At 44.2% G+C, this 15,572-nt stretch overlaps 1 protein-coding gene across 1 annotated transcript; it reads right to left on the reverse strand.

Annotated features, from left to right (window-relative positions):
- Window positions 1-1,542: 1,542 nt before the first annotated feature.
- On the reverse strand, window positions 1,543-10,694 carry CLDN11 (claudin 11). The gene is made up of 3 exons (XM_009864888.1): window positions 10,469-10,694; window positions 7,596-7,760; window positions 1,543-1,775 (listed from the first exon to the last, which is right to left on the reverse strand). Exons 1-3 carry the CDS (start codon window positions 10,692-10,694, stop codon window positions 1,543-1,545), a joined length of 624 nt encoding a protein of 207 aa, XP_009863190.1.
- Window positions 10,695-15,572: the final 4,878 nt, after the last annotated feature.

Below are 15,572 nucleotides of genomic sequence, written 5' to 3' on the forward strand. Positions count from 1 at the left end.
TCCCTTGTCCAAGCCTGAAGAGCAGCTATTCCTCTTCTCCTAATCCTGCACCCTGTCTTACACAAATTATTTGAACTGAGTTAACATCTCCAGGAACAGATGGGATTTTGAATCAATGTAATTAAATTGCTACAGCCTCTGGTAAGAGCAGAGTTAGATCTTGATCTTACATGGATTTAATCAGAGCGATGACCCCAGATCAGACTCTTATTTCCAGCAACACAACTTCTCAACTTCAGCACACCCAAGCAGTGCTGGGTCTTACATCTCCACTGCCTCCGTGGGTTTCTAAGGGTCCCCGATGTGAAGAGTACCACTAGTTGGCACCACTGGCGCAAGCTGCTATTGGGAACACTGGAAGAATGAATGGGTAAGGCAGGAGTCAGTACCATGCAGGAAGATTACTCATATTTTAAATATTTCAAAAAAACCCCACCCCTCAAACCCAGAAGGCTCACTTAGTTCTACAGCAGAGCAGAATCTCTGATCCTGAATTGCTACAAAAAACCAAATAAAACTCTTCAAAAGCAGTAGGAAACCTCTCGTCATGGAAAAGCTAGCTATGGAAACACACAGGAAGGAAGAAAAAAAAGAAGCCAGTGGTTGCAGGTACTCTGTTATTTATTGTACAGTATTCCACTGAAAGTACAAAGGCATCATCAGTACTCACCAGAATTGTATTGTAACAGGTACATGTTAAAATGTGCTACTTTAATGATGCAAGACAGAACACAAATTTAGAGGAAGAAAGCAAGGAGTTTAAAAAAATGTAAAAATTCAGTTTTAGTAACCGATCTGTACAAAGGAAAAAAAGAAATCAAACCAGAGAGTGGGGATTAGAGCCCCCAAAGTCATTTCAAACTATATAAAAAGGCACTGTTATCTATCACGTAATTAGGACCTTTGGGTTCCGTTTCCTTCATACTGATGACTGGGGAGGAGGGGAGGGGTAAATACTGTTACTAAAATGATCAAACTCATACCAAAGTATTTACAGAGAAAGGCAGAAAAAAAATTCCCCTACTCTTGTTCCAAAACAGAAACATTGCCCGGAGAGTACAGCCTTCCTCCCTGCCCTCTCACCCAAACCGTGCCAAAGCAGTGACCTTGAACAGGGGAAAGCAAATCCTGACGTGCTGGGAGAAGTTGCCAGAGTCCTTCTAACAATGGGAAAGTGTCTCTCTTCACTTCTGTTTTATTGCTTTAAACTCTCCTATAATCAGGGGAGCTCAAAAATAAAAGAAAAACCCTAAAACCCACATGGCAATCCCAAACTATCTCAGTCCTCCTGGCTGCGAGGACATGGGGCAAAACAGGGAGGACCAAGAGGTCGGGCTGGCTGGAGCTTTCTTTCTAGAGAAGGGGCGAAGAGATGGGGAGAATAACGCTTCAAACTACCAGACATTTGTGCTGCTTTTCTAAATCTTCCCCTGGGAGCCTGACAGCAGCATGTGTGTGTGTGTGTCAGTAGAAGCAAACCCAGGGCACGCAAACCCACCAGCCAAAGCATCCGACGGCAGCCGTGGGACATCCCCAGGACTCTTACACGTGAGCGCTCTTCGCGTGGGTGGGGGAGCTGGACCCTGAGGCGTAGTAGAAACGGTTTTCACCAAATGTCTGGGCATCTCCCGAGCAGCAGACGATGACGCAGCCGCCGAAGAGGCAGAGGGCAGAGCCGATCCAGCCCGTGTACAGGGAGTAGCCGAAGCTCATAATGGTGGTCTCGCGGTGGGCGCACACGGGAAACCAGATGGTCGCAACCACACCGCACATGGCTGGGGAGAGATGGAGGGGAAAGGTAGCATCAGCTTGTAACCCCACTGCGGGGACACGGAGCACGCCAAGGGGAGGGAAGGCTCTGCAGGACAGAGGGAAAACCCATCCCTCCTCCCTTGCAGTCCCATGGCAGGACCCAAGAGCATCAGAGTTTGGTCCAAGAGATCTCCGAGCAGGAGGCGGCATGGGAGCCTCGTGGGGAGAGAGGTCAAGAAAGAACAGTTATCTCTCTCAGGCCCCAACAAACAAGAAGTTAAAAACAACCACTGCTTGACACAATCTGATGTATTTATTATGAGGGAAACAGATTTGTTCCCCAGAAATATCTTTAAGGGGGAAGAATGAAAGTCATCCCTGAAATTGATGCTCTGGAGAGCTGCGGAATTAGGAACAGATTAGATATGAAGCAAGACCATGACAATCATGTGCATCAGTCAGACAGTAAAATCCGTGGCCCAGAGTCAACTGGTTTAAATCACTATTTCCATGTGAACCCACGTGCTACGTCCTCAGCCCACGTCAATCAGCATCACTGCAATTGCTCTACTGAATGGTCACAAAGAAACATTAATGAAACATCCCAACAGTTAGCAAGACAGAGTAGGGTTAATAGAAGACAAGCAGAAAATGGGCAGGGACGAAATAATCAGCAGTACAGCATTGCTGGAGGGGTTTTTTTAAGAAGAAGGAAACATCTCATGACTCTGGAAGGTAGATTCCACTTCCCTATGGAAAATTAATTTATATCAAGTGACGGGGACAAACCTATTGAATTGAAAAGAACTGGGACCTGAAGGGTCTGCAGCATTCTGGTATTCTACCTGGAGTCTACAGCGGGTCAAAAAACAACTGTGAACTTCAAATATTGTTTGAAATTCCTTAAGGTTTTTTTTTTTCCCCACGAGAAGCAGGAAGGCTGCTGCAGTAGTGCTGCAAAAGTGACTGTGAAGGAAATAGCCCCAGGACAGTAAAGCGGGTTCAAATTCAGCATACACTTTGTAGGCAGCCAGGCCAGGAACCACAGCATTTCAGCGCACAGCACACACACACGGCTTGCTCCGAGCAGCGAGAAAACGCATTCTCTTCGCTCTCCTTGTGCCACACAAGGTCACCCTTGCTACCCTCACTAAGGGTCCTACCTCAATCCTCCAAAGTGCCCACATGCCCCAAGGGCAACAGGAGTCGATGGTGTTAATCACCTTGGAGGAGCAGGTCCTAAAACAATACTCCGTTATGGCCTGCACATCTGAGAAGAATTAATCTGTCAATATTTACTTGCCTCCGGGACAAGCTGTGCAGGACTCCATCCTTGTGGCTATCAGAGAATCAGAGCAAAACAATAACAGGACCGTGGCAGTGTTACAGATTTCCACCGACCGCGTTAAAAGGTATCTGGAGGCAGTGTCAAAAAGTTAAGGTTGCAAGAGGATAAAAAAAAAAAGGGGGTGAGATTAAAAATAAAATTGTTTAGTTAAAGCAGAGAACAAACCATAGCTCCTGGCTGGTACAGCAGAAAACCCATCCCCAATAGCAGCAGTTATTGTGAGAGAAAATATTTTCTTATGGAAAAGAGAAGAACATTTGAAGGATGCTAATAAAGCCAGTAATAATTTTAGGCCTCCTCAAAGGAAGGGCCCTGTGGCTTTGGAAGGAATTTTTGAAGAAGGCAGGGAAGGGAGAACAGCATTTCTCCTACGTGTGGATCAGTCCTGCAAGCAGCTCATGAGCCTCTAAGGCTTTAAAACAAAAATGTGTCTGTTGGGAACCCGCAAGGCATTCTGATGAGCTCCAGAAAAAAAATGCTTCTTTGTTGTCCGAAAAGACACAATCATCTTTTCTTTCTCTGTCAGCAGTAAATATATACATATATATTTATGTCCATAGACTATAAGAGCCTTATCTACCCAGACCCTCCCCCACCACCAAAGAAAACACTTGCACTGGGGTGAGGAGAGCTCTCAGGGCCGCTGACACAATGGCATCTCTTGTGTGTGTGGCTCAACTACATGTCAAACCACCTTCTTTTAACGCTGACAATACTAGAAACCTGAGAAACACAAGCCAAGGACTTTGCATGGGATGGTTTGACCTCCTTGTCTTCGGAGGCTACCAGCTGCCGTCAGTCACCAGTGACCCCATGGCCCAGCTTAGAGGAACGCCCCCAAACAGGGCTGGTTTTCATCGCTCTGCATAGATTAGGTTGGGCTGTAAATCCTCCGAGAAGATGCAAAAAGGACGGTTTGCAATTGCAATATTTCTTGGTGAACTCAAATTTTGCTCTATCACGGAAAAAAGTAGGAAAAAAAAAAAAATTGATTGGCCCAGAAAGCCAAAGGGATTGGGAAAAGCATTTTAGGGCAGGTTTCAAGTGCTAAAATAGCTGCTTACAAGGAAGAACTTTTGGAATAGAAATTATTACCCCTTCTCTTTTGTGCTCATCCTGAGAGACTCTTTGCCTCTCCCTAGATATGTCTCCAGACAGTAGAGCTGCTGAAGTCAATATAATCAGTCAGAAAAGTAAAAGAAATTCTGCAAACAAAAGGAATATTTTCTATTAGACCAACTATGTTAGCTGGAAAGCCAGTTGTGTTTAGGGGCACACACATATGGGAAAGCTTGCTGGCTTGCTGCAGTTGAAGTTATCTCAGTAATTCTCGGCGTGGTTGTCCTTCCTCCGTCAGATCCCTGCAAATCCACGGGGACACAGCCCAGGCTCTCAGGATTTAAGTCCTTTTTGACTATGAACTTGCAGCAGCTCAATGCATTGCGCTGAAACTCATTGCAGGCATAACTCAATTCGGCATTATTCTATGTATTTTACATTACAAGCGTAATTTAATCAGGTGGAAGTACACATAGACAAGAAGCACAGGAGGTGCTTGAGGAGGTGGGGGAGATAGAGCAGAATTACTCAAGGAACAGCAAGTCCCTGCCAAATTCCGTAACAGTAAGTTAAAATTTTTCTGCAGAAAAAAAAAAAAGGATACTTTTCTTTCACAGTTAAATTTAATTATTCTGAGTGGTTAGTTCAAAGTCACACAAATTTCTCTTTCAAATTATTTGGTTGAAATAATAGATATCCACTTTTTTTTTTCTTGTGTTCAAGGCAATCTTTTTACCTTGATATCTATGGTTTTACAAGTAAATCTCCTGCAGTGTCCAGAAAAAAAACCTTGTCCAGACAAAAAACCTTGTTAATATCCTTTCTTTAGTATTCAATAGCTCATATGGGCATTTTGCAGTAGGAAATTATCCCAGTAACTAATCTATTTTTCATCTGTGTTTTCCAGCGTTTCGAGTCCCTCACGTCCACTAGGAAAATGCCCGCCTGGATACCAGCACGGGGTCCCCTGAATTAGTATCAACAACACAGGATGGGCCCTGGGTTTTTCCATCAACGCTTGTGTATGAAATGTTTTCACACGGCTCAGAGCAAACCTCTGCTGACGGTTGTTTTCGGCAATAAATCAATTCTCTCGGACAGAAAGGATCAAGCAAAGACATAAATACATCAGCAGGCAGGATAGGAGGGCGTGCACGTGGGTTGCACTCCGCAGCCTGCTATCATCAGTGGACAGAAAAATCAATGGAATATCTGAGCCCATTGTTTTCCTGGCAAGTTTTCAACTCTTCTTTCCCCCCTCCCTTACACTGTGTTTCAACCCCTGTTTTCCTTTTAAACAGATTTCAGTGACAAACTGCTCTCCCTTCGCCACAAGTGAAGTTTGCCATGGGGCCAGCTCCCCCGATCGATCTCCACTCTCTGTTTTGCTATGTTAGTGAGTCTTTGGGGCTGTTTTCTTTTAACCAGAGCTCTGGGAGTTGGTCTCCACTTTGAGGAAAAGGCAGAAGCCTTCCCCATGGTTGGGGAAAACCATGAGAGAGAGTTCAGTGGCCAGAGCGTAAATAAGAACAGCCCAGGGCAGTTACTTCTAAAATATAATGATTTTTAAGTCAGGATTATGACTTTTGAGGTCTGATTCATGCTTATTAAGTGCTCTGGAATCGTAACACCTCATTTTGCAAATAACAGATCATTAATCAGCCTAAATAATGTCGAAGTCCCAAGCTCTGTATATCATTCATCTTCCAAAGGGACCGTCTTGCTGATCAGCCTGGAAAAATCTGGGGTTTGTAAAAACAAATATGGGTTGGTTTGTGTTTTTTTTGTGTTGTTTGTTTGGGGGTTTTCTGTTGTTTTTTATTTAATACAACTTAAGAGCAGAAGGAGCTTATTTATTCTTCATTTGTGATCTGACAAAAATAGCATTATTGTAATCGTGACTAAAACATTACTGTAATTGTAATTGTAACTCACAGGATCTACTTAGTAGGAAAACCACGTTATGAGGCAGAGAGAAGCCTGGCTTGTGGAGCACTGCAACTTCTCTCCTTCATCCTCTTACATCTCCTCTCCTCCCTGTCATCACACCTCAGCAGGACCAGGATGGGGGAGGAACGCGCTAGAGCCCAGACGTCGGTGCCACACTGCAAGATACAGAATTTCACTTGTCCTAACGCAGTGTTACCCAATTGTGCCACTGCAATTTCTCTGTCGTGTGTGCTGGTGCTGTAATCCTGTTGTACTTCTTTCACAGACAGAAAAAAATCCCACTGCCTTTTCCTTTCAATTTGCGAAGCCCAAATATGTGACTCAAGGTTTTGGGGCAGAGACAAAAGCCACGTTTCAACAGCTCTCTAACGTGGCTGTTCACAATCAAGATGTCCTAAGTAGGCCCTATGAAGCTGATTTAAGGACTTCAAGCTGTGGCAACATGTCCTTAAACCCCCTTAAAGACATTGAAAGGGCCCCTTGGCTTCAGTCCTTTAGATTTCGGATGTACCGACTTCTGCTACGTGCTTCTCACTGAGGTAGCAGAGAAGATATTGCTTGCAAGGAAGGAGCATCCAGAGGACAACCCCTCTGAGTGCGCAGCTCTATCCAGTGCCCACTTGAAAACAAATAAGGAGAAGAAGAAGAAAGAAGATGGGCATGATGTCAGTGCGGGCTGCCAGCAACCAGCAGAGCCACACAAAGAGGCCACTTTCCCTCACCCCTCCTCCTCTGCCACAGAGACGGGTAAAAACAAGGCACCGCAGCCTGTTGCTGAGATGACGAGGCTTCAAGAACATGCAGGTGCTGCATTGGGGACAATGAGCTCCACAGTCTGCGCCGCTCAAAACAATCTCCTCCGCAGGCACCGAGGACGGGAAGAAATTCCCAGGGGAACTGGGAGGCCACAGGCAAGGCCAGCCAGATGGGAGGCACAGGGGGCATGCCAGCTCTCTTGCCAGGTCTGTGCCATCTCCCTGCTCCTTCCCCTGCTGTCCCCGCAGGACCAGCACCCCCTCACCCACGGGCTTCTCTTCCCACATGCCTCAGCCTACTTTGACCTGGCTGCACCTGTGACACCTAGAGAAAACTGCGAGGCTATCCATTCCCTGTAAGCAGAGTGGGAGTTTAGACCCTTTTCCAAAAATAGCATCATTTCCACAGCAAACCAGCAAACCCAGAGTCCACAGGCAGCTGCCCATTGCCCTCCCACAGGCACAGGCAGCGGCCGAGCCCAGGACTCCACAAGTGGGGTTCCACAGCCCTTCCCTCTTTGCCCTCCTTCATTCCCTGCCTCCTCTATTTGTCCTCCCACCCCTGTTCACTCCTTTTGTCTGCCCCACAGTCTGCGGCGATGCTGGAGAGCTTCAGGGTCAGCCCAGCCTGGACAACCATCCTTTCAGGTGGATGTGCTCAGCCAGCTCGCGCCGTGCTGTCCCGGAGCAGGGGCAGACCTCCAGCTCTGCACACACGGCGGTTGCCTTACCCAGGAGGATGATGAGGATCCCTCCCAGCTGAGACCGACGGTACTTGGCAGCTCCAGGCTCGTGGCCCATCCGGATGCAGGGCAAGACGGTTATCAGCAAGAAGATAGCGGGAAGACCCAGGACGGAGGCAGCAATCATCAGTGCTCGACATGCTTGGACATACCCTGTTGGCGAGGCAAGGAAAGGGCAGTTTGATCATTCATCACAAGAGAAAAGAGACCTTTGGACAAAGGCTCCTGTTTGATAAGCTCCCAGGCCTTGCATGGAGTACAGGAGATAGGTTCAATCCTTTGTGTAAATATTAAATCCTCACCAAGCATAATGCAGAGGGACTGCAGCACAGTGGGTAGTGCACGAACAATACGATGCGCAGGCTCAAAATTTTCCAACGAACAAAACAGCACTGCCTGGAAAACACAAGCTCTTCCCAGCAAGAGACTGAGAGATCACGGAGCTGGGAAGTATGGGGAGGGAAAGTAGGAGAAACAGCTAGGAAGGAGTTTTCCTATATCTTTCGATAGAGAGAGCTGTGATTAAATAACCAGAATTTACAGCCTTAAAGAGCAGGCCCATGTCCATCCAGAGGAGGGCATCCAGAGGTGGGTTAATGACCCACTACTGAACTATGGAGGTCCATGAGATACTACCAACAGCTGCTCTGAGGAGCTGAGGACTGTTTACCTGGGAGGAGCAGGGGTGCTCAGCAATCCCAGCCACGTCACGACGCTGCACCTCAGAAGAAAGCCTGGCAGCAGGGTCTCAGAGGAGACCGTTACTCAAGCCGACAGCTCCACAGCTCTTCCTTAGGCAGAAGAAACGACCGAGCTTTGCAGAGCTGTTGCCATAACCAAGGGCTAGGTTACTCCTCTGGGTCCCCGCGGACATCACGGGATCTCCTGGTGTTTTATCAGCTACCATCCCTTTCCTGCCTGCCGCTGTGCAGCAGTAGCAGTCCGATACGAGGCAGTGACGAACAACAGGGGTTGGGGAGTGGGGGGGTGCTGGGCAGGGCCGTGATATTTCTGCCACTCTGTAAGGATCTATGTATAACAATGCAGCAAATAAAATATTATGTACATATAATTTAGTTTTATATATGTCTCTATATAATTTTTTAATATAAATAAATAAAAACAGGTCATCACTTGGATGAAAAAGAAAAAGAACAAGAGTCAGATTCACTCCAGTGCCTGGTGAGCCTCCACCAGCTCTTGGGACAGTCTCAGCACAGGGAGTATATGCCAGCTTTGTTTCTCCTCTAATTAATGGAATGAATCTGCTACACACATACATAGAGTTTCATGACTCCGCAAACAATACTGGCAAACAGGGGCCTCAAGCAAGTCCCGCTGACATACAGGTAAGACACCAGGAATGAGGGTTTTACTATTCTTGGAAATGCAGAGTCTTTGTATATTCAATATTTTCTTGATTTTTTTTAGAGGCAATTTAACAAAAAGTTATCTGAGGAGTTCAAGGCGAAAAAATGGGACCCTAAGCAAAGGACACAGCAGTGCCCAGCGTAACTTCTCTGCAATTAATCCCAATTAATCAAGAACACAAACACAAGCATGTTAAAGACTTGACACAGGCAATGAAATACATTTCAGCTATTGGGCACACTCGGATGAATTTCTCTCTCACACAAAGCTGTGGGTATCAAACTGGTTACAAGCAGAAGTGTCATGTTTTGTGATTTGTTTCTGCTCGAAAGAAGCATTGCTTTCTACTGCCAAAAGACCTATCTACCTATTTATCAAATTTCATTCAATAACATTTCTTCAGGGCAAGTCTGTTCTCAGTCTCCTGTGCTGGATCACATTGAGCGATAGTAGCACTAAGGAAGGTAAGCCTGCTGGAATAAAAGCATACACAGACAGAGAAAGGGGGAACAGGAGCTAGTCTGAGAGATTCAATATTGGCAAGCACTATGTGATACAGACTAGGCTCTGTAACTGAAAGAAATGCAGGAATAATCTTTCTAACATCTGGCAAAGTTATTTTCACAACATTTTAAACAAATAAATACGGAAATATGGAAGAAAACTACAAGGAACCATTATTTCTACCCTGTCAGCTTTGGAAGAGACATCTCTAACATACTAGAGTAGATGCACTCTAAACCACAGCAGAACAAAGAAGCACTACAGGGTTAACAGTGATTGAAACAGGTAAGATCATCCACTAAACTTACAGGGACAAGACGACACAAGACTTTGGCAGGTTTAATTAGCTCAAAAGATGTATTAATACTGATTAAACACCTCCCTTAATTTTTGCTTCGCAGTAAACCAGATGAAAATTACTATATAACTAGAAAATATCAGTACAAATTGAATGCAGTTACATCTGTTTGCAATGTAAAAGTTCTGCCTTGCCTTATATGTGGGAAGCACACAACCATCAAGATTAATGACGATCTTACAAAAGATTAAAAGCCACAACAGCATTAATAATAGATGCTGGAAGATTCATTATACTCAAAATCATTTTAAGGAACAGAACCTTAACATTTGTAATAGTTCACCATCATCTTAAAACAAAATTCAAAACACTCTGCAATACCTCAATACGTGTTGCAACGCAATCTAGATACAAGATGTTAAGGGAATGGGGAGCGATGATTAAACATCAACTGGACTTTAATAGTCACAGATAACACATGATACCTGGGCACAATTAAAATCAGGTATAATTTAATGAGAATGGCGTTAAGAGTTATCATTCACACTCTGTGGCATATTTAATGGACTGTCTCCTACACTGATGAAGCTGAAGGAGCTTGGCCATCAATTCCTCCAGCAGCGGGACCTCAGTGCAAGGCTCGGCTCCTCACCTCTGGGTGGGAAGGGGCAGGACAGGGCACACGTACCTGGCAGTATGAGGATGTCCACGAGGGGCTTGCAGTGGTAGAGACCCGTCGCCATCACACAGTCTGCCCACAGCCCCTTGGATCCCAGCTCATCCATCTTCCGGCAGGTGGTGATGGTGTAGCCGCAGGTCACCACCCAGTCGTTGGTGGCCGTCGCCACAACCACCCCGATCCACCCTATAAAACTGCAGACAAATCCGGCCAGGTGCAGGCAGGTGGCCACCATGTCGATCCTCTGGTGGGACAAGCTGTTCAGGAGAGCGCTCGCAGGGGTTCACCAGAGCCGGCCGGCGAGATCCCTGCTGCTGGGACCTGCGAGCAGGAGGGATGAGAGGGTTTGGTGGGACGAGGTCCTTGATGAGGCACTGCCGCAGGCACTCAGCTGCCGCTGCCCAGCTCCCTCCCTGGGAGGGGTTAGAGCTGCCTCCAGCCCCATAACACATGGGAGGAGCGAGCGAGGAGCCCCAACTTCTGCCAGTTCATGCAGAGAGTCAGAGGGGAAGGAGGGTGTGGAGAGGAGGAGACGCAGAATTACACCCACCCGGGCTTGAAAAACAAACCGGGCTGCTTTAATCAAAACCGAACAGCCTGACTATTCAAAAGTGAGCATCAAGGGAGAAACATTAAGGCAGCGTTTTCCAGCTGAAGACAATGATAACGCTGGTTCCTCTTCGTGGAAAGACAGGGCAAAAGAAACGTTGTGGACAGTTACTCGAAGAGGTGGAACTGATTATCTCATCAAAGTCTTCAGCAAGGCTGCAGCAAAAGGACAAAGTCAGTCTCAGGTCTTCCTGACGTTTTCAGTAACTGCAAAAATGTAAGAGACCCCCCACTGCATTCTCTGCTTGTGCCTGAGTTTGCAGAAGCATTAACTAACACTCACAGAGTCTTAAATACGTGTTTAACGGCACCTGATTTCCACTTTTGAATGTTAAGATTAAAATGAGCAGCTTTTTTACTCAGGCTCATTATGGGTAGAAATTTTAATCTCCTTAACAGAACAAAAGACGTAAAGCTTCACAGCCAGTTCCGCGTCACGAGAAATAGGCAGGCAGGATATTTTCTTAACTTTACTCTGCATTTTCACAAACACATATATACGTTACGAGGTGCCAACACGCCTCCAGTGAAATTTCATGATGGGGCGTCCTCCAGTGCGTCTGATTTGGTGAAGGGAAGGTTTGGATCCAGGCAGATAAAGCATGGCTGGAGAGACCACTGCTGGAGAGCCGTCCGCATTGCATGGGAAAGGGAAAACTGGGCAAAAAACCGACAGAGCAAGGAATTTCACTCCTTCCCAGAGCTGTTAATGAGGAAGAAATCTTGGAAGCTACACTCCAGGATTAAGGTACCGGGAATGAAATACATCCTGGTCTTCACCCAACGGTATTTTTTCCCATTCTTTAGTAAATAAAGTGAAAAACATGAACAAGACCACCCTAAGCTTCATTTCTTACGTGTTCCTTAGATTCAAAATTCAAGGACACAAGGCCACAGTTCTGTTTTGTCAAAGCTTCACCTGAGCACTGAAGTTACTACATAAATAGTTGAAAATAATCTCTGAAGAGAAGCTTTTATAATAAACAGAAATTTAATAGCTTTTTTGACATTAATTTTATATTGTTGGTCGGTTATTTTCTATACCAGGTTTACGGTATTTTTGTGAAGCCACGCTGCCAGCTGGCCTTCCACTGACTTTCAAGATTCCACCTTTCTACGTAGCTTATTCTTCTACTGCACCCTACTGCTCTTCAGGTGGAGTGTGCTGGTACTTACACACAACCATCATTTTCATGGTGTCTAGGGTTCGGTTCTAGATGGATTTAATCTTTCCCCAAACAGCCTTCCTGCTTATTTATCATTCAGGAGATAAACTTGTCATCTCTCGAGTGAAACTAGTGTTGTTCCACTTCTTGGACTGTGCAATTGCGTTGGACAGATCACAGGTCACCTCCTGAATTTGGAAGGAGACAGGCTGACAGATGAACACGTTCCTGCCGCTCCCTTCACTGACTCAGTTCGCATTTTTCCAGTCCAGCATTTCCTCCATCTCACTTCACAGCATTCCATAAATTAAACATCTGATCTGTTTGTATCGAATATAAATGCACACAGCTTAATACTGCTTTCTGATTAATATCTAGTGTAAGGATACTTAACCACTCTGGGATAGCTGATCCCGACCTCTGTCATCTAACAGCGCTGTCACCACGCGGTGACAGCGTTTAAATCCCATTCATATTCTTTAAGTCACACTAATCCTTAGATTTCCAACAGGCTTCAAAGTACTTTGGTTTTCTTAAAAATACCAGAAAATTCCGCAACATCTCGGCATCCCATTTCAACCCAAAGCTGAGATTTGAAGCATTTTACATGGCGATAGTGCAGGTGCAGCCTAATGCACAAAAAAAGAGGCTTTTTAAAATGCTGTGTGGTATTAATTCACAGGCTGTGGACACATCCAACTGTAATTCCGTCTCCTACAGTTACGGTTTCCTAAATCACAAAAGCTTCTTACACTGCCAGGTCTTCCTCCACAAATGTATTTGTCAAGGAGTGTGCAGCAGCTCAACAGGCAAGAAGTAAATTTTACACTTCAGTAACTATAAGTATTCAATAGTTCTCGATCTGGTGCCCACGGGGCAGTTTGAGTTTTCTTTAATGTCAATAGGGACAGAAAACTTTTATGTCAGTGCTATAAACAACGCCACCGATATTCGAGTGAATGTAAGTTAGTATGCTACAAGCAAGTGTTTTGCAAGATCAATAAAATAAGACACAAAGAAAGACTTACCAGCAATATGCTACATAAACCGATACACTGAGGGTAATATTCTTAAATTTCCCATTTTTAAAGTGCTACACATGCATTTATTTCAGCAAATATGAACACCTTAAAAATCAGTCTTTTTACCCTGCCACTCAGGCAGTTTTTCTTGATCTGCATTGCTTTCCCTGACAAATGGTATGAGTTGCTATTAATCACAGTTACAGAAGCTATCAACACCCTGTGACTTTTTCTCGTACAAATGACTCACCTTGAACTTGTTCCTTGCAGGGTTTTCAGCCCGACAGCTTCTGCCTTGCTTGGAAATACAGCAGTATAAAAATATACCGTGAGATGCAGAAATAAACAGGCTTAATTCTGTAAGTGGTACAGTTAATTGCCCATTTTCTTTGATACCAAAGGCTGAGCTCATCAAAATATTACCAATTTCATCTTCATCCTGGTTCATACCATTCACTTCTCTCTTCAGCTGTAAAATACAGGTAAGTACATGGCAGCATTAAGGGTTTGCAATAATCTCAAACATCTTAAATGCAAGCAATACCTTAAAACAAGCACAAAACATTTTTGCTTTGATTTGAAGGGAAGGAAAAATACCTAAGTGTGCGTGCGACCATGCTTATCTGTCAAAAAAAACCCCAAACTCTTAGTATGAATAAAACCACCCAGAAAATCTCCAAAACCATTATTTTTAGTACAAGCTATATTTTTTGACTACAGTCTCCAATTTTCAGGTGACCAACAGAATAGAGCCTGTTTTTCCAAGTCAGGGAAGTTCACCCTGAATGGAAAACCCATTCACACATAGCTGACAGGAACAGCTCCTGCTCTTCCTGTTGCCTCTTTCCTCTCCTCTGAATTTTCTGCTGTTTTAAGCTCCCTGATGGTAAACAAAAATGTGAAGTACCAGTCACATGATTTACAAAAACTAAGAACCACTGAGAGTCACTGTAGGGCATATGTTCCCCCAGCAGATAAAGCACAATCCTTGTTTCTGATTTTACCTTTTAATAAATCTCAGCATTTTACATGGTGATGTGTGACTTTTGCCTTGTCCATTACCAAGCTCTTAAGGAGTGGCGTGAACAGCTCAAACACTGCTCAGGTAGTCAAGTAGCAAGGAAAGCCATGAACCAGCTGTGGTTGTATCTACGCACGTAAATACCAGAGTTATGTCAAGGAATCTTAGTGTCAGTAATCCCTATGAAGCCACAGAGCTTTAGAAAAGGGACCCGTGGTGAGGGAGGGCTATTGATCTTGTAGATCTTGATAAATACTGCCTGGGATCTGCAGCAGGCAGGGGGGAGTTGTGCTAACAAGTTTCAGTGTAAGCAGGTTTTAATTTACTGTAACCAAAGCAAAGCACACTCTGTCCTCCTCAGAAAAGCACTGTTACTAAACCCCTTCCAAAAAGCCAAGTTTAGAAGGGAGTATTCAAAAACAGGACCAAGACAGGTGTTCTGACATGACAGTTTTTTATTTGTTTTTGAATCCACAATCTATACAGGTATTTACAGGGCATGAAAATGGATAACAGCACAAAATACAATTGAGGTATAAGCTAAGAGCACAGTATGTCATGTTTCAATAAATATAATTCAAAATTTGTAAACTAAGTGACCAGATAGATGCATCTTGTTTACTAAAACCATATAAAATATCTGTTAAATCTCACGTGAGGTAGAGGACAGTTTTGTGTGTCATGTAATGCAACCACAGCAACTCTTAACAATAAGACTGTACATCATTGGCAAAGTATTAAAAATCGTTGAATGCACTGATCGTTTTTCAGAGGCTTTTACTGCGGTTTCAGAATAGTCATTCAACCTGTTGCCTTGAGCTAACACTGACTCCGTTGTTTTGCAGCTACTTTCTGTAATTTCAGGTAATTATACTGGCATGTCAACATCAATAAATACTTCAGTGAGTGAGTATGAAAACACAAAAACAGATTTTGTCAATCACAGAAAGCAACAGAATGGCAACAAAATATTTTAGACCGACTTTTTGTTATTTCCTAGAATTAGTTTAAATACAGTACAGCTGTGCTTTCCTTTAAGTGAGGTATCTATATTCGAAGAAAAAATTCAATTGGTATTGTTACATTTAATCAATTTTCAAATAGCAAAATTTCATTCCATTTGTTTGCTGTGCTTGATGAAGTGCTTAAAACTCATTTTTCAAGCATTTTCCAACTGAACCACTAACCCTGAAACAACCGATTTTCTAAGCAATGGAGACGCACTACAAAATTGTCGTGCAATTTGTAAGCAGTAACTGCTTTCACAAATGCTAAAAAATTAACGTCTTCTTGAA

This window comes from Apaloderma vittatum, unplaced genomic scaffold (assembly GCF_000703405.1).
Source record: "Apaloderma vittatum isolate BGI_N311 unplaced genomic scaffold, ASM70340v1 scaffold6922, whole genome shotgun sequence".
Taxonomy (NCBI): Eukaryota; Metazoa; Chordata; class Aves; order Trogoniformes; family Trogonidae; genus Apaloderma; species Apaloderma vittatum.

Coding starts and splice junctions, on each gene's coding strand:
- CLDN11 (XM_009864888.1), bottom strand. CDS start 10,694: ATGGTGGCCACCTGCCTGCACCTGGCCGGATTTGTCTGCAGTTTTATA. Junction 7,761..10,468: donor GGACATCCTCATACTGCCAG/GTACGTGTGCCC, acceptor CCTCGCCAACAG/GGTATGTCCAAGCATGTCGA. Junction 1,776..7,595: donor GATCCTCATCATCCTCCTGG/GTAAGGCAACCG, acceptor ATCTCTCCCCAG/CCATGTGCGGTGTGGTTGCG.